Source organism: Semicossyphus pulcher, unplaced genomic scaffold (genome assembly GCF_022749685.1).
Source record: "Semicossyphus pulcher isolate SPU_LCO1_2020_fin unplaced genomic scaffold, fSemPul1.0.p SCAF_9, whole genome shotgun sequence".
Taxonomy (NCBI): Eukaryota; Metazoa; Chordata; class Actinopteri; order Labriformes; family Labridae; genus Semicossyphus; species Semicossyphus pulcher.
Window position 1 is genome coordinate 3,598,845 of NW_027211770.1, and position 14,878 is coordinate 3,613,722.

A 14,878-nucleotide genomic window follows, 5' to 3' on the forward strand; every position below is an offset into this window, starting at 1 on the left:
GGAGCCTTTTTACGTTATTATTATAAACAGGATCTCACAAAAGCCACTTTCTTTATCAGACACGGGAGCACTTATCCAAAGCACAGCGTGGCCTTGTGGGAGATGGAGTTTCAGAGGTGATGACCAAGCTGCGGGTAACTTCTAGTGACGGGACCAGCTACAGCGGAGATCTGCTGGCCATCGTGGACGTGCTGAAGAACATGACAGAGATCTTCAGGAGGGCGTACTACAGTCCCAGTGGTGCAGACATGAGGGTGAATGATATATAGTTGTTAACTTGTAGTTCACTGCTGTATGAGATGCTGTTTCCTACCCCACCAAGTTCACAGTAAGGGTGAAAAGGTATTTTGCTTTTTAGCAAGAATTGGTGAAATTCTGAGGAATAAAACTTGAGGTACTGAGGAAATCTTTAAATGCATTAAAGAATGAGGTTGAGGTAAGTCTATTTTATTGTAAGGTAAAAGTTAAAGTATTGCCAATAACAATTTTTCTGAACTAGAACTTTTTAAATAGCAGGTCTTTGTTTTGTTTATATCATGCACATGAATCCTACACTTCCCATTATGCAATTTGATAGCTTACATCCTCCCACCCATGTCCAAGAATAGTTAAATGAATCACAGTATGAGTTTACAATAGCTTCCTGCTGTCATGTCCGTACAATAAAAAAGCAGGCAGCAAACTTGGGCGGTGTATAAAGAGAGAATGGTTATGGGGGCTTTTTGCTCTAGTTTACGGGGGTGCAGGATAACATTTCTGAGACGAGACTGTTTCAGGTTTTTTTTAGTTCCATCTGCAAATAGCTAACGATCTGGATTCAGACTCTGCAAAGAGATGAGTTAGCTCGGCTATGTTCCTTTAGGCTCGTGATGCTAACAGTGTTTCTAAATAAACGTTAGCATCACTCGAAACAAAGACACATTCAGTTTCTGTGGTTTAGAGTTTATACAGCAGTTCGGTTAGTTAGTTTAGTCATCAAAGTTATCGAAGACGTTGGCAAACGAACACAGTACATAAATAAATAGCAGAAACATCAGATAGGTCTAAGACACTGTACATCTTTATACGCAACAGTTGTATACTAAAACAAAGTTGAAAGTAAGTAATGATGACGTTGCAAACAATATCTCCAAAGACTCTCTGGTTAGTTAGTTATCTATCTAGTTAGTTAGTCTCGTTATCCACCGGGAAGTCACTGCTGGCGGTCGTGCAAAGTCACGGTGATTTGTTGAGGACAATGTTTGGAGGTGAATGAAGTGCAGCAGGATGACGTAGAAATAATCAACTTCAGTGTGTGTTCATTGTGATGTGGCTTGTTGATGTGAGTGTGGACATGAATGGAGCTCTTTGGCACAAATAAAGGAGGGATATCAGGCTTTATATGCTAACACTTTTTATTCTACATCTCAAACATTTCCTCTCTTCACAGAACTTTGTGCAGTCTGTCAGCAATCTGTTGATGGAGGAGAACAGGGAGAGATGGGAGGAAGCACAACTGGTTAGTATCGCCCTCTCTTTCCCACATTGTCACCTCAGCTGTAATTACATCTTTTCTCGTGTACAGTAATAATAACAACCCTGGAGCTGCAGCATTGATGAGTTCGACACAGTGACAAAGACACAGGTGGACTCACAGCCCACCTGTGTCTTTTCAAACTGACAGAGGTAGAAGCAGAGAGGAGAGGACAGAAATAGCTGGAGCTAATGAGTAGCCGAGTCAACACAAGCACCCACTCATCCATCTGCCGCACTCAGCCACTCGTCTGCGCTATTTTTGCTTCCATCCCGTCGCCCATCTATTGCTCAGGAGTGTCACCGTGCAGGCTTCAGAGCACCGGGGCCCTAAAAATTAGTCTTCATGAAAACAAAACACACTTTGTGCACCAGAAATAATTTGTTCTTCCATTATTCCAGTAAAGACACGGTTATTGATATTACTGCATGTATCGGTGACTGTACTCAGACTTAGATAAGCCTTTATAGTGTTAATGTACTTTTAAAGCAAATTTTATATATGAATACATATTTGCTATCTTAACTAATGCTGCGTTTCAAAAGAGGATTATGGTTTGGTGTACACACCGTGAAAGAAATGTGTCTGAGACCTGTTGTCAACGAACCAATGTTTGCAGCAAATACAGCTTTTCTATTAAAGCCTTTTGTGTGTCAAGTTTATCTGCAGCAGTTGAGAATATCAACCTCAAATCTATAATCCCCTGTCTTTCATTCTACCTTCATATGTCTCTGTTTTGTTCTCAGCTGGGGCCCAACATCAAAGAGCTGTTCCGTCTGGTCGAGGACTTTGTGGACGTCATTGGCCTGAGGATGAAAGACTTTCAGGACATGTATGAAGTCACAGATAACCTAGGTCAGCCTTCTCTCCATCCAGGAGATCTTCACAGCTATCTGTGCTCATCAAAACAAACTCTCTTATCACAGCTTGTCTTTTCTCTGGCTCTGAAGATCTATCTTCATAACTACAATGGCAAGACGTTAGAGGGAGGACAGGGGGCAAAGGGCAGAAGCTTCACTTTGGCTCTCCTCATACAGATAGGAAAAAGGCGTCCAAATGAAATTAAAAGATATAATACATATAGATAAAATTGTCATTTTCAACAGGCTATTTTAAACGTTAAAATCCAATAAGCTTATAATTGGATCTTGCAAACAACACAGAGTAACTGAAAGGGTTACTAGGGACTAAGGACCTTGATCGCCGGGGTCCTCCGCTTTTATTGGAGGTGGGCTTTCACCCAACCTCATTTGTTGTAATGATGCATCTGTTGTCGAGGCCTGGCACATCTCTTCCTGTTGCATAATATCTCTGTTCCTCCGTTTCTACATCAAGAGCACAAAACAATGGATGAAAATTATCGCTCCCCAGGGCGGCCGATCTTTACATGTCTCTCATGGGATTCCAAATCCACCTGCTGTCTCCTCCCACTGACCACTGAAGTGTAAATATCCTGTTCCTCTCAAATGGGGAAAAAAAACAACATTATGTAGTCATCACAGAGGCTGTACTGCTCTCAGCGACCTGCAGATAAAAACCAGGCAGAGTTTGAGTTGAGTCGAGGGAGAGTACGTGGGAATTGAGGCCAGATGAGAGGTCCTGTTTATAGCGGTGCCACCTCGCTGTCTGGAGCCAAACAGCCTCCCACACAGGCAGCGTTTCCTCCCCAGGGCCAGCTGACCTCCTCCTCCCTCCCACACCTCCAACATAAGCAAACGTACAGGAAGGCTCCATCATCGCCCAGTATATAGAAACATCATAGTTTCTTCCTCCAACTTATCAAAGTACTCAAGTTTTTCACCAGACATGAACTCTGAGTGCTCGGTGGTTATTTTGGTCTTATTTTTATTTGACACATCAGCTGTTACTTTATTAAAATACAGCGACACAGAGAGATTCAAACCACTAATATGACTGTTCAACATCCCTTTAAAGATCTGTAGAGGTAAACTGTCATGAATGAAACAAGAAGGTTTAGTTTGTAATTTTTTTGCGTGTGTGTGTGTGTGTCAAGGAGTTTGTACATAACAAAGTGAAAAGATGTTTTGTCCCAGATTTAGCTGCTAGATAAATTCCCTCTTAAGTCCTCGGGCAGGTGAAGGGAAGAATCTATAATCTACTCTGTAAATGGACAAACGAACCAAAAATACCAACGCAGGCATGTGAACCCTCATACACACACAACCGCACACACACACGCAATCACAGACTACCCACAACACACATCCGTGGTCGATCACAACCATCAAAACACCTGCTTCCATAGCCTTGTTAGCCCACACACGTTAGCCCACCTGCACAGCAGAAGACAGGATGGAAAAGACAAACAGAAAGAAACAAAAGAGCAAAGGACAAAAGAGAGATGGGACGAAAAAAAGAAAAAAGGCTAATTATCAGGTTAAATTGACCTCATTATAAAAGATACACATTTTTCACAAGTTGTGAATCCATCCATCATCATCTATACCGCTTGTCCTCTTCAGGGTCGCGGGGGGCTGGAGCCTATCCCAGCTGTCATTGGGTGACAGGTCGCCAGTCAATCACAGGGCTGACACACAGAGCAGACAACCTTTCACGCTCACACCCACGAGCAATTTTAGAGTCACCAATGAACCTAACGAGCATGTCTTTGGACTGTGGGAGGAAGCTGGAGTACCCAGCATGCACAGGGAGAACATGCAAACTCCACACAGGAAGGGCCCCTGCAACCAAAACGGGATTCAAACCAGGAACCTTCTAGCTGTTAGGCGACAGTGCTAACCACTGCACCACTGAGCAGCCCTGCTTCGAGAATGAGTTTGCCAAATTCATTAGTATATCAGGACTGCTCGTGTTTATGTGTACAAGGCTTTACAAGCTTAAAAACATATGACATGACGGCCTCTAAACCAGAAATTTTAACAGAAAATAAAAAACATTTGTGCTTTCATATCTTGACCATATATCCATGGCATTACAATTCATGATTTAATAAGCCATTTTAAACATAAAAAGTGAAACTAATTGTTCTGTATAATTATTAGTTAAGCTCCTGCAAGCTCTGCTTCATCAGGACTGTGTGGGCTTTAATCGATTGACAGTGACCTGGCAGCATCACTTTGATTTGTTTTTTTCCAACGAGCTCTGCCCACTTTAAACCAAGTGTGAAAAAACACAAATACTGAAAGTTTTTAGTCATTTGATTAAACCTTTTGAAACTTTTTGGAAAAGAGACGAACGAGACAGACAGACACTTGATGTGTGGACAGAAGGAGCAGAGATAGAAGTGAAATGTGCAGGAACAGAGTGAAAAATGTAAATTAAATAAAGTACTAAATTGTGTATGTGATGTTGTCTTTTCCCTGTAACAGTTTTGAGCATCCACAAGCGTCCGGTGGTGGGTCACGCAGACATCAGCTTCCCCATGAAGGGCTGGAGGGGAATGGTGGACTGGGCCCGCAGCTCTGAGGACCGAGTCACCATCCCCAAGAACATCCTGTCCACGGGCAAGCCAGGTGAGAGCTCCGACACACCTGACAAACACGCAACTCACCACTCAACCCGCCGAGACACAACACACACATTCAGTCATTCAGACACTGTTATTGAACACAGGAAATAGTGACAGATTTTTCTGTGGGCTTCGAATTAATTAAATATTTGACAATATAATGAGTCCCTCGGCTGATTTATAAATGATATTTTTTATAGCAAAACATGTTCCCCAAATACTGATTACAGCAGGCCTGTCTGCAGTCTGTGTGAGAATTCAAGAACATGTGCTTCAGTCTGTGTGTGTGTGTGTGTGTGTGTGTTTTGTTTGGAGACAAAAACAGCAGAAACGGGGAACAGCAGTTGATTTATAAAACAGTGTTTACTGCCATTAATCTGCAGAGCAAAGCGCCGCTCAGAGGAGCGCACGCAGAGACGGCTGTATTTAATGTTGAAAATAAAACGCAGAGAATAACAAAATAATTTCTCATCCCTGCTGCTCAACAGCTGTGCAACAAAAAGACACATGGTCTTTACTGAGGACAAAGGTTCATTAAATGTTAATAAAACGCACATTTATTTTAATAGTTTGATGGCACTGAAATGCAAACTGGAGCATGTCCATATTTACATGTTGCTTACAGATGAGAGTTATTAACTCTGATAACAGAGGAACCCAAACGTGGCAAAATAACACTACTGCTTTCTCTACATTACATATTATAATAATTGATTGAAACGTTTTTTTAATCAGACGAATCCCTTTGATCTCTATTATGATTTTTATGTTTTGTTATGATCAGTTATATTTATGAACTTAAATATTGATAATTGTGAAATGGTCAATACTGAAACTAATGAAAAAATATTGATTAGCTTCTGCTTGTGTCCTTAGAAATAAACACTTCCTGTTTGTTTCAAAGTCAATAATGTCAGCTCAGAACAAAATGAATATGTAGAACATGACTACAATATTCTCAGATGGATTGGGGTTGAAGGTTGTCATTTGAACTGCAGTATGAATATAGAATTTTGTGTTCAGTCGGAGAGCTCGTCTGCTAAATCTTCACAAGTGAGACAAAAAGAAACATCAACCGCACAGGGAGAAATACGCCCCAAACTGAGCTGCTGAGCAAACAGCATCTTGGTGCTCCGCTGCTGTTGGTAGGAAATTAAGAAATATGCATGCATTTGGTGCAAAGTGGGCAAATTTCCCTGCAAATGAGAGTGCAAAAATAATGTGAAAGCGCTCGTAGTTACATGCAGTTAGGATGAAATTCAACGTGTCTTCCAAAACTCAATAATGTTTTGACGGCTCCTCTCCACAATAAGATGCAAGACGAGGACACATTTCACTCAACGACAAAAGCTTTTGGGCGTGTCTGTGCTGGAATATCATTATATTCTAAATGGGACCTTGAGACTGGACTGTTAGCGATGTGTTAATGATGTTCAATTTGGATTTCTGCAATCCAGTGTTTGTAAATTTGCCTGCAACCAAAATACCTTGTACAGTCCTCAGTAAAGGAAACTACAACTTGAGCATGGCTACATATCGTCGTTTGATTTGTTCGAGTCAAATTGTAAAAGATTATAAAATTGTTGAACCTTTCATTTAAATGACAACAGTGTTACAGGCCTGAGGCTGTGATGTGAGGAGGATCGGTGTGCAATGTATTCAGCTTTAATGCTCTAACGTTAGGGCTACATTGGGTTGTGGTTGTCTTACTTTTTACCATATTGTAGTTAGATTAATGAGAGCAGCAGCAGCTGAGCTGGACTCCTCACTGCAGGCAGGTGTTAGGTACACAGTCTTCAGGAGCAGGAGGGTTGTTTGTCAGTCTGGATGGTTTCGGCCATTGAAGACAGCCCTGCACTGCTCGCATGCTAATGAGGCCGTCACTCCTAATCAGGAGTCAACAGGAGCCAATCAGGAGCAATTAGAGACAATTTCCTCCCCAGCTGGGAGATGTGTCTCCACGGTGGAAATGTCACACCAGCAGCCGGCCCTCTTTCTGCTCACAGCTTGGACGTGCTTACAAGGATTAAAACGGCTCTCTGATGCCTTGTTTACACTGATTGATTGGTCCCTTCTCCCGTCTTTAGAAATGTTCTGAAATAAGCCTTTTTTATTGAAATGAAAAAACAACAACAAACAAATGGCATGCTGGGAAGGCAACAAAGGAGCCGAGAGAAATGTGTTCTCTTTGATGCTTCTGAACGTTAAATGAAAAAGTGTTGGGGGGGGGGGGGGGGGGGGGGGGTACTGGCAAATTTTGATTTGCCTCCTCTTTGAAAACATTCAACAGAACGACAATCACTTTCAACTGAACTCAGTGAAAGACAGAAAATGAATTAATCCAGTTCAACCGAATGTTTAATTGCATTTAGATTTTTATTGAAAGTGCAAATATAAAAACTGTTAAACTTTATAAGATAACAAATAAAACATCACTTGTTATTTCCTGAAAGCTGCTGGGCGCTAAGTGGTAATTTAGCTGCCTGTGCTTTGAGACATCCTGAAACACGCAGTGAGACATGAAAGTCAAAAGCTTCACACAAACCTTCACTCAAAGGACCTTTCTACTGTGTTTTATGTTTCAGCTCCTGGACTACAGATAGTATGTTTCCGTATGTTTAGATTGTGGCTTAATAATTTCTAAAATGCTGCACAGTTGCAGATGTTTTACCAAAGTGTTCCAGGTAACCACTGTTTCCCTTCAGATTCCAGAAGTTATGAAATTACATGGCAGCCTCTCGAATTACGGTTAAGTCGTGCAATCGATCAGAGAGAACATTAAGTCTGCTTTATATTGGAGATTGTGATATCTAATGCTGGGGCCACTTTATCCACAACAGTAACTCCGGTCAGAGAGTATAGGCGGACGCAGAGAAGAGTTCCAATATTGTTTATATTGTTGACTGCGCTGATGAACGTGGAGTAAACATATGAATGTACGGATGAATGGTTTCTGTAAGACAATAAAACAAATGCAAAAGATTTACAAATAATATCCTCCAGCTTAACTATTCTTACATCTTAGTTCTAAATTTATACTCCAGCCATATAACACAAACCCAGCTAATGTTAACAAAGGTGGCTAATCGATTAGCTTAACAGGTAACTGTGTAAGAAACATGCTAAAGGAACACAAATAATCACCGATACTAAACAGAAATAATGCGCACTGCACAAGATATTATCCCACATGAACAATCAAGAAATCTATTTATAACTTACTTTGTCATGAACGCATTCACCAGAGTGACACGAGTTCTGCAGCTGCGGTGCACTTTAGGTTACGGCTATTGCTGTGTCCCAATCCACGGGCTGCAGCCTTCGGAGGCGTATTTGAAGGCTGATTGCGTCACAGAAGCGCGTCGAAGGCTGTCCCATTTCGAAGGCTCCTTCAGATGCCGCTGACAAATGTGTCCTCTTTTTCCCGGGCCGTGAAGGATCCATCGGGTGCATCATTCGCAGCCCAACATATCCTGGGATTCATTGCACGGAAATTCCAACGAAATGGCAGACTTTTAAACGGCCGAGGAATACACTTTAAAATGTAAAAGTTTTTGGTTTCAACTCAATCAAATAGCTAATGTTACACATGTTTAAGAAAACGAAATGGCTCTTGAAACAAATTATCTTTAAAATAATAGGTTAACTTACGTGACGTTAATTATGCTAGCTAGTTAGCCAGCTAGCTACCTGTTGCGAGGCGACAGGAGACCGTCTCATATCAGTTCGGCTTTAACGGTCTATGCGGGCTATGAATGGAGCATCCTTCGTGGACCGCCTCCTTCGATGGCTGCAGCCCGTGGATTGGGACACAGCTTATAACTCCCGTTCTCAGCCGCGCTAAACTAGGACCCAGCAAAGCTAACAGAACCTCACGTCATATTTGGTTTCTGTAGTTAAAAAAAAACAATCTACTGAAATAATGGACATTTGCTCCAATGTGCAGATTAGTGAGATGGGGAGTGTCCTGAAGCTCTGAATATGCAGTCAGCATTTTTTCACTCAGATAAGGTACAGACTGCTCAGACGTTAGCTGTAGATTACCAGCTTATATGTGTGGAAGGCGACTGTGTGTGTGTGTGTGTGTGTGTGTGTGTGTGTGTGTGTGTTGTTGTATGTTTCAGCTCATTTTATTTTCCTCCAGTGTCCTCATGAAGTCACACTCACAGCAGTGGAGGCTTCTCCCCGGCACACTGCGGAGTTTCTTGTAAACAAACAAAAGTGATGCTTTCATTCACCTTTACTCACCAAAATATGTGTTAACGTTACATCTAACATGGCGGTCCTCTTCTTCAGTGCACATTGAAGGATTATTCAAACATTACTGCAAATCCAGTGATTATGTTTTCTGAAATATATTTGCAGCAAAGTTTATAATTATTCTATTAATGTAACTTCAACAGGGGGAAGAAATGGCTTCATAGTCTCTGGAGACCCTCTGTGGTTCAGTCATTACTTTTCAAAAACATCCTCCTTTCTCATTTTACAATGATCGCACCCTGCACCCAAGTTTAAATCGGGCTAAACAGTCAATAAGATGGCAACAGCTGACTGCAAACAGAATAATTAAACGGAATAAACAGAGCATTATCTGATTCAGGTTGAATTCATTTAGACAGTGATATTTTCCTTTCTTTTAGTCTGCGCTTCACCTCGGGCTCTCTTAAACAGCAGTGAGAGCAAAACACAGCAAAACTCTGTGCATGACCAAAATGATATCCGACAAAGACGTTAAATTTGTATGATGTTTACTCTGATCTCGGCATGTGTGTTACGGTTCGGAGGTAATGGAGTGTATTAGGTAAGCACAAGTGCACTCTGGGGTTTTCTAGTCCACTTCCTCTCAACACTGACTGGAGAGCTCCAATATGGCCGACCCTCCCTGCAAATTGAGCTGTTGTATTGCAGAGTTTATGCTTGTGTCACGAACTTCAGATTCGCCTGCTAATTACATACATGAAGCCATGTGAGTAAAGAAGTTTATGCAGATGTTCAGCACATACAGATGAATGTTTAGGGACAGAAACTTTGCTGTGAACAGTTTAATTTCTCGCCCACAGACACATGACTTATTGAATCACTGGTTAGAGTCCCTCCAGGCTCGCTCTTGTTGGGCACAGACAATCTGGCTGAGCATATTGGATGGGGCAGCCAAAGAGTGGATGAGCAGGACACATAATACTTCACCCCCCTCACACACACGCACACACATCTTGCTCGGTTCTCCCCTGATGCCCATGGGAGCTCAGCTGTTGCCTGGGAGCTACAGCCTCTGCCTGCTGCCTGGCACAGCTCAGCGTGCTCTCAGGCTGCCATGTAGTGAGCTGGAGCAGAAGAGCTGGATGTCTTCACATGGCCCAGATGGAGCTGTGTGTGTGTGTGTGTGTGTGTGTGTGTGTGTGTGTGTGTGTGTGTGTTTTTCATCTTTGACACTGCAGCCGGAAAGAGAAGGCCTCTCCTCGCCCCGGGCCTGTCTGTGCCTTCATGTAGTCCAGCAGTCGAGCTTTGACAAATGTCCTCCGATGCTGGCACTACTTTGTTGTCCCGTTCATGTAGCAGGGGGGTCTCACCCACAGTGAGCTGCGGCCCCTTGTAGAGATGCATGGATCAACATCAGCTTATAGATGCAGGCACTTTCAGAGCCAGGAGTAGATAGAGAGCAGGCGAGAAGTAGGCAGGACTGCTCTTCCGCTGCTCGTCCGCTGTCCTCCACATATCCAGGGCATAGTTTCTGGTCTTTGTTTTAAGGGTTTCCATGGGATGGTCTGAACAGAAGACAGTCTTATTTACATTAGTAACGGGACCTTAATTAACACACAGAGAAAACAACTGTATGAGCCGAGATGGAGAGACTTTCTCTGAATAACCCTGACATCCCTCTGGCCCAACACATGTTTGACTGTACAGTATTTTTGACAATATAGCTGCTTAAGTTGTGTTTGCTGTCTCCTGATGCATATGTGATTTTAGCCTCATTCAGTGAGAATGTTTTGCCTTCTGTAAAGAGGGATGTCGAGAAAAGACAGGGTATGGTCGAAAACTGATGGTGGAGGTTTGCAAAATTTCTACCACTGTTTGTTCTCCATTAGAAGTCTGCATACTCAGCTGTCTTTAAATGTTTATCAGCTTGTATGATTCATGGTTACAGTCAAAGCGTATGTTCTACAGTCAAGGCTGCACAAGAACTGTGTTTCTGTGTCAGCATGTGGACCCTCATGGCCACACGTTGTGTATTTGTGTTTTTTTTACCACAATAATAACCATAATCATTAACAAAGCTTGTATTTTATTTCCTATCTAAACCAGTTTTTCACTGCTCCTTTTAAGTGAAATGTGGAGGTATATCTGTGTGTTTGCATCATGAGTTGCATTAATGAGAGCAGCAGCAGCTGAGCTGGACTCCTTTGAAGACAGCCCTGCACTGCTCGCATGCTACTTACTACTTATTGCTATAAAGTTACTTCACAAGTTTACTCTCATTCGGTGTCTATAAGTTTGAGTTGTGGGGGCCGTTAAAAGCCATATGGATAGTACCGGCTTGGGGTTAGGGTCACCCCCTACCCTAGCCTAAATCCCCCATCTTCCTTACTCTCTCTTCTCTCCTCTCTTCCCTCATGAAAGTGAGGGAGTAGGGGAGGTAGAGCGTACAGCCCAATCTGGCGGGGGTGAGTGCTACCCCCGGACAGGGCACCTCACCCTGGCTCTGCCTTCACGTCTTCTTTCTAACACACCCCTCTCTACAAACTCAGAGGCATCGTCAATACCTGGAGCTCGTATGAACAGAAGCCTGGGTCTGTTGAAGTTGGCAATGCTGCTTGGGTTGCAGTGACGACTAAAGCTCATGTGTTAGGTTCATTATAAATATTGGGAGGAGGACACAAGGGGAGGGATTTCTTCACTGAGCGCTCATCCTTATCATTAGGGCACAAGCATCTTGTGTTTAATTCAAATTCCTTACCTGAACCCCATAACCACACTTTGACCTAGTTTCCTAAATCCATACCTGTTCCATTTTTTGTTTGCCAAAGCCTTTATCCATCTCTGACCAAACTTGTTGTACCTTCTTGAAGAAAGAAGAAGAACTGTTGACACTAAATGTTAGCACAGAGGAACCCTGGGAACCTTCAATGACAAAACAAGCATGTTGTTCAACCAGTAACCCCCAAACAAAGCAGGACTGAATCTGTACAGTTCTTTATGTTGGATGATGTTCTGGCAAGGGTTCATAGTTGTCTGATGTATTTTGGGGCCCATATAGGAGGAATTTAGAATACTGAGTGTCGTCATGTTTGTTGAAAAAAGTGATATGAGAATTACTGGAAGCCTCTTAGAAAAGTGGGCCATAGTTAGACAACACTTTTGTGTGGATGACAAAAGACTTCTCAGGTGGACCAGATTTTTTTTCTCTCCTCCTCTGATAACGTCAGTTTTAGTCAAACATTAGCTCTCTGTTTTTTTTTCCAGGGTGATGACACCGTCAGGCTTTGCTCTTACTATATCCAGTATTTAGCAGTGTCAGTTGTGTGTGCATGCATCTCTGTGTGTGTGTGTGTGTGTGTGTGTGTGTGTGTGTGTGTGTGTGTGAGAGTGTAAAGCAGTGTCAGAGACAGCGTTTATAGCTGACTAGTCATGTAGGCCGCTTGCAGTGTAAAGAGCTCTTGGGGGTTGGAGGAGAGGAGGCGGCCTGCTGACCTGCATTCTCCTCTGTAGCGGACCAGAGACTGAACCATACAGTGTCACTCCTCTGAACACTCCTCCTGTCATATCTGACCTCTGTGTGTGTGTGTTTCTCTGTTTCTTTCCTCCAACAGAAGCAGATGAGTCCTCAACGTTTGTGACCGGCATCGTTCTGTACAGAAACCTGGGCAGCATTCTGAATCTGCAGAGGTAAGACTCCTCGCTGCTTTGAGACTGCAACCTTTGGTCATGAAACACCATCAATTTCAGGGAGATTTAGGGAGCTGTATGAATACTGAAGTCCAAGAAACAAACTTCTAGTTCAACATAAATGCGTATACCTTAAGCAGTATTTGATTAAGTAGCAGACACTTTCTAATTAAGGTAAGGTAACCTTCCAGTTAGTTTAATACTGACCCGCCCCCATATTAGATAAACACAGAATTAAAAGATGAATTAAGAGCAGAAAATGATGACTGGTTAAGAAAACCATGGTCTTTACAACACGGTCCATGTGTTTGATGATAGAAATACAGTGGGTAGTGGAAATCGGGAGGGATATGAGGCAATAATTCAAGGCAAACAAATTGATAATAAATCAGATACTGTTTGACAATAGCTAATATTGATTTTAAGATTTTACTGATCACTTTTAACGCATGTATGGGTCTGGCTCCAAGCTACATCACAGATACGTCATATAAGCATCATATGAGGCACCCTGCAGCCTTAGATCTTCAGGTGGGGGCCTTCTGGTCGTTTCAAAGCCGAGGCTTAGAACCAAAGGTGATCGTGCCTTTGCCATCAGAGACCTCGGCTTTGGATCAACCTGCCTGAGGAGATAAGGCTTGCATGATCAGTGACTTCTTTAATATCTCTTCTTAAAACTCACTTTTATAGACTTTATTTTATGTGACGTCGTCTACTTATTGGCTTTAATTCATATTTTTAAAATTGTATTCCTCTTTATTCTTAATTTCCATCTTTTTATTACTTTTATTTATTTTATCTCCTTTTATTGCTTTAATCTCGTTGCTTTATAGATTTTATTTATTTGTATTGCTTATTTTGCTTTTAACTCTTTTATTGCTTTTACAGCTTTTATGTCTTTTTATTGCTTTATTTCCTCTCTTTTATTTCCTTTAGTTACTTTATTTGTATTTATTGTTTCTACTTCTTCAACATTCAGCATTCAACATCTTCTTAGCTTACAATACCATTTCATATTGTTACAGGATAGGCTTTAATCATGCTAGTGTTTGTAGGCGGATTTACTTTGAAAATGGCCTGATGTAACTTTAGATTGTCTTTAAAGTTGCTGATCAATTGGGGAGTGCTGAGATGATAACACTTTGTGAGAGTCCCTTCATTTAAACAACCTGGACCACAGCAGTAGTACATTAGGGCCTAGCTATAACAGCTATAAGCTTCACAGCATGAGCTTGGCCTCAGAGGAAAATGGCCGACTTTGAAATATGGTAAAGTAAAGGTTGGTCCTTGAAACTAAACTCTGAGGCAGCATCACCAAGCAGTTATTGAGGAGTGTTCTTAGATAATGTGTGTTCTCCAACTAATTTACCGAAAACAACTTTGCTGATCTAGTTGATGAAACATCACGAAGTAAAGGATCTGGCCACTCATCACACACAAAATTCACAATAATGATTATGCAATATTGGGATGTTTACAACGCTCCTTTAAGCAGCCACACATTGAAGCGTTTGGTTGTCAGGGCATTTTGCATCATCACAGCTGCTGAACGTTTCCAGTTAAATGGAAACGAGGATTTGATGCAGCAGCAGCAGCACAGTAGCAGTGGGTGGCCTCATGTATGTCTTTTATCTCCGTGAGTAAAGGGATTTCTTGGAGGAAGTTGCTTTTGCTGCTCGAATGATGATTAACATACATTTTAGCACAGCAGAGTGTGCGTGTAGCTCTGCGTAATTACATGTGTGTGAGCGCATATTGGATGCATGTGGGCCTGTGAGAAACAGCCTGTTATCTATGGCTCTGGTTGAAACGTTAAGGAGCTCTCCATTATGATAATATGGTAAAAGCACAAAATGAACTGGTGAAATTTGGAAACGGAAACGAAGCAGACGCTCGCTCTTTTCCGTCCTCCCACATGTTGTTCTGAATCTTTGGATTACTGCTGCTCTCCATATTTCTCAGCTCCTCTTTTCACTCTTCTATTTTTT

The 14,878-nt window shown here is 42.0% G+C and overlaps 1 protein-coding gene across 3 annotated transcripts in view; it reads left to right on the forward strand.

Moving 5' to 3' along the window:
* The window catches only part of adgrb1a (adhesion G protein-coupled receptor B1a), a 116,371-nt gene that overhangs the window by 44,046 nt on the left and 57,447 nt on the right, over positions 1–14,878 (forward strand). For all 3 annotated transcript variants that reach the window (XM_069655515.1, XM_069655517.1, XM_069655516.1), the window contains exons 10-14: positions 60–254; positions 1,430–1,498; positions 2,260–2,368; positions 4,864–5,007; positions 12,815–12,890. In XM_069655515.1, coding sequence (XP_069511616.1) covers positions 60–254; positions 1,430–1,498; positions 2,260–2,368; positions 4,864–5,007; positions 12,815–12,890 — 593 coding nt within the window. The remainder of the gene's footprint in view (positions 1–59; positions 255–1,429; positions 1,499–2,259; positions 2,369–4,863; positions 5,008–12,814; positions 12,891–14,878) is intronic.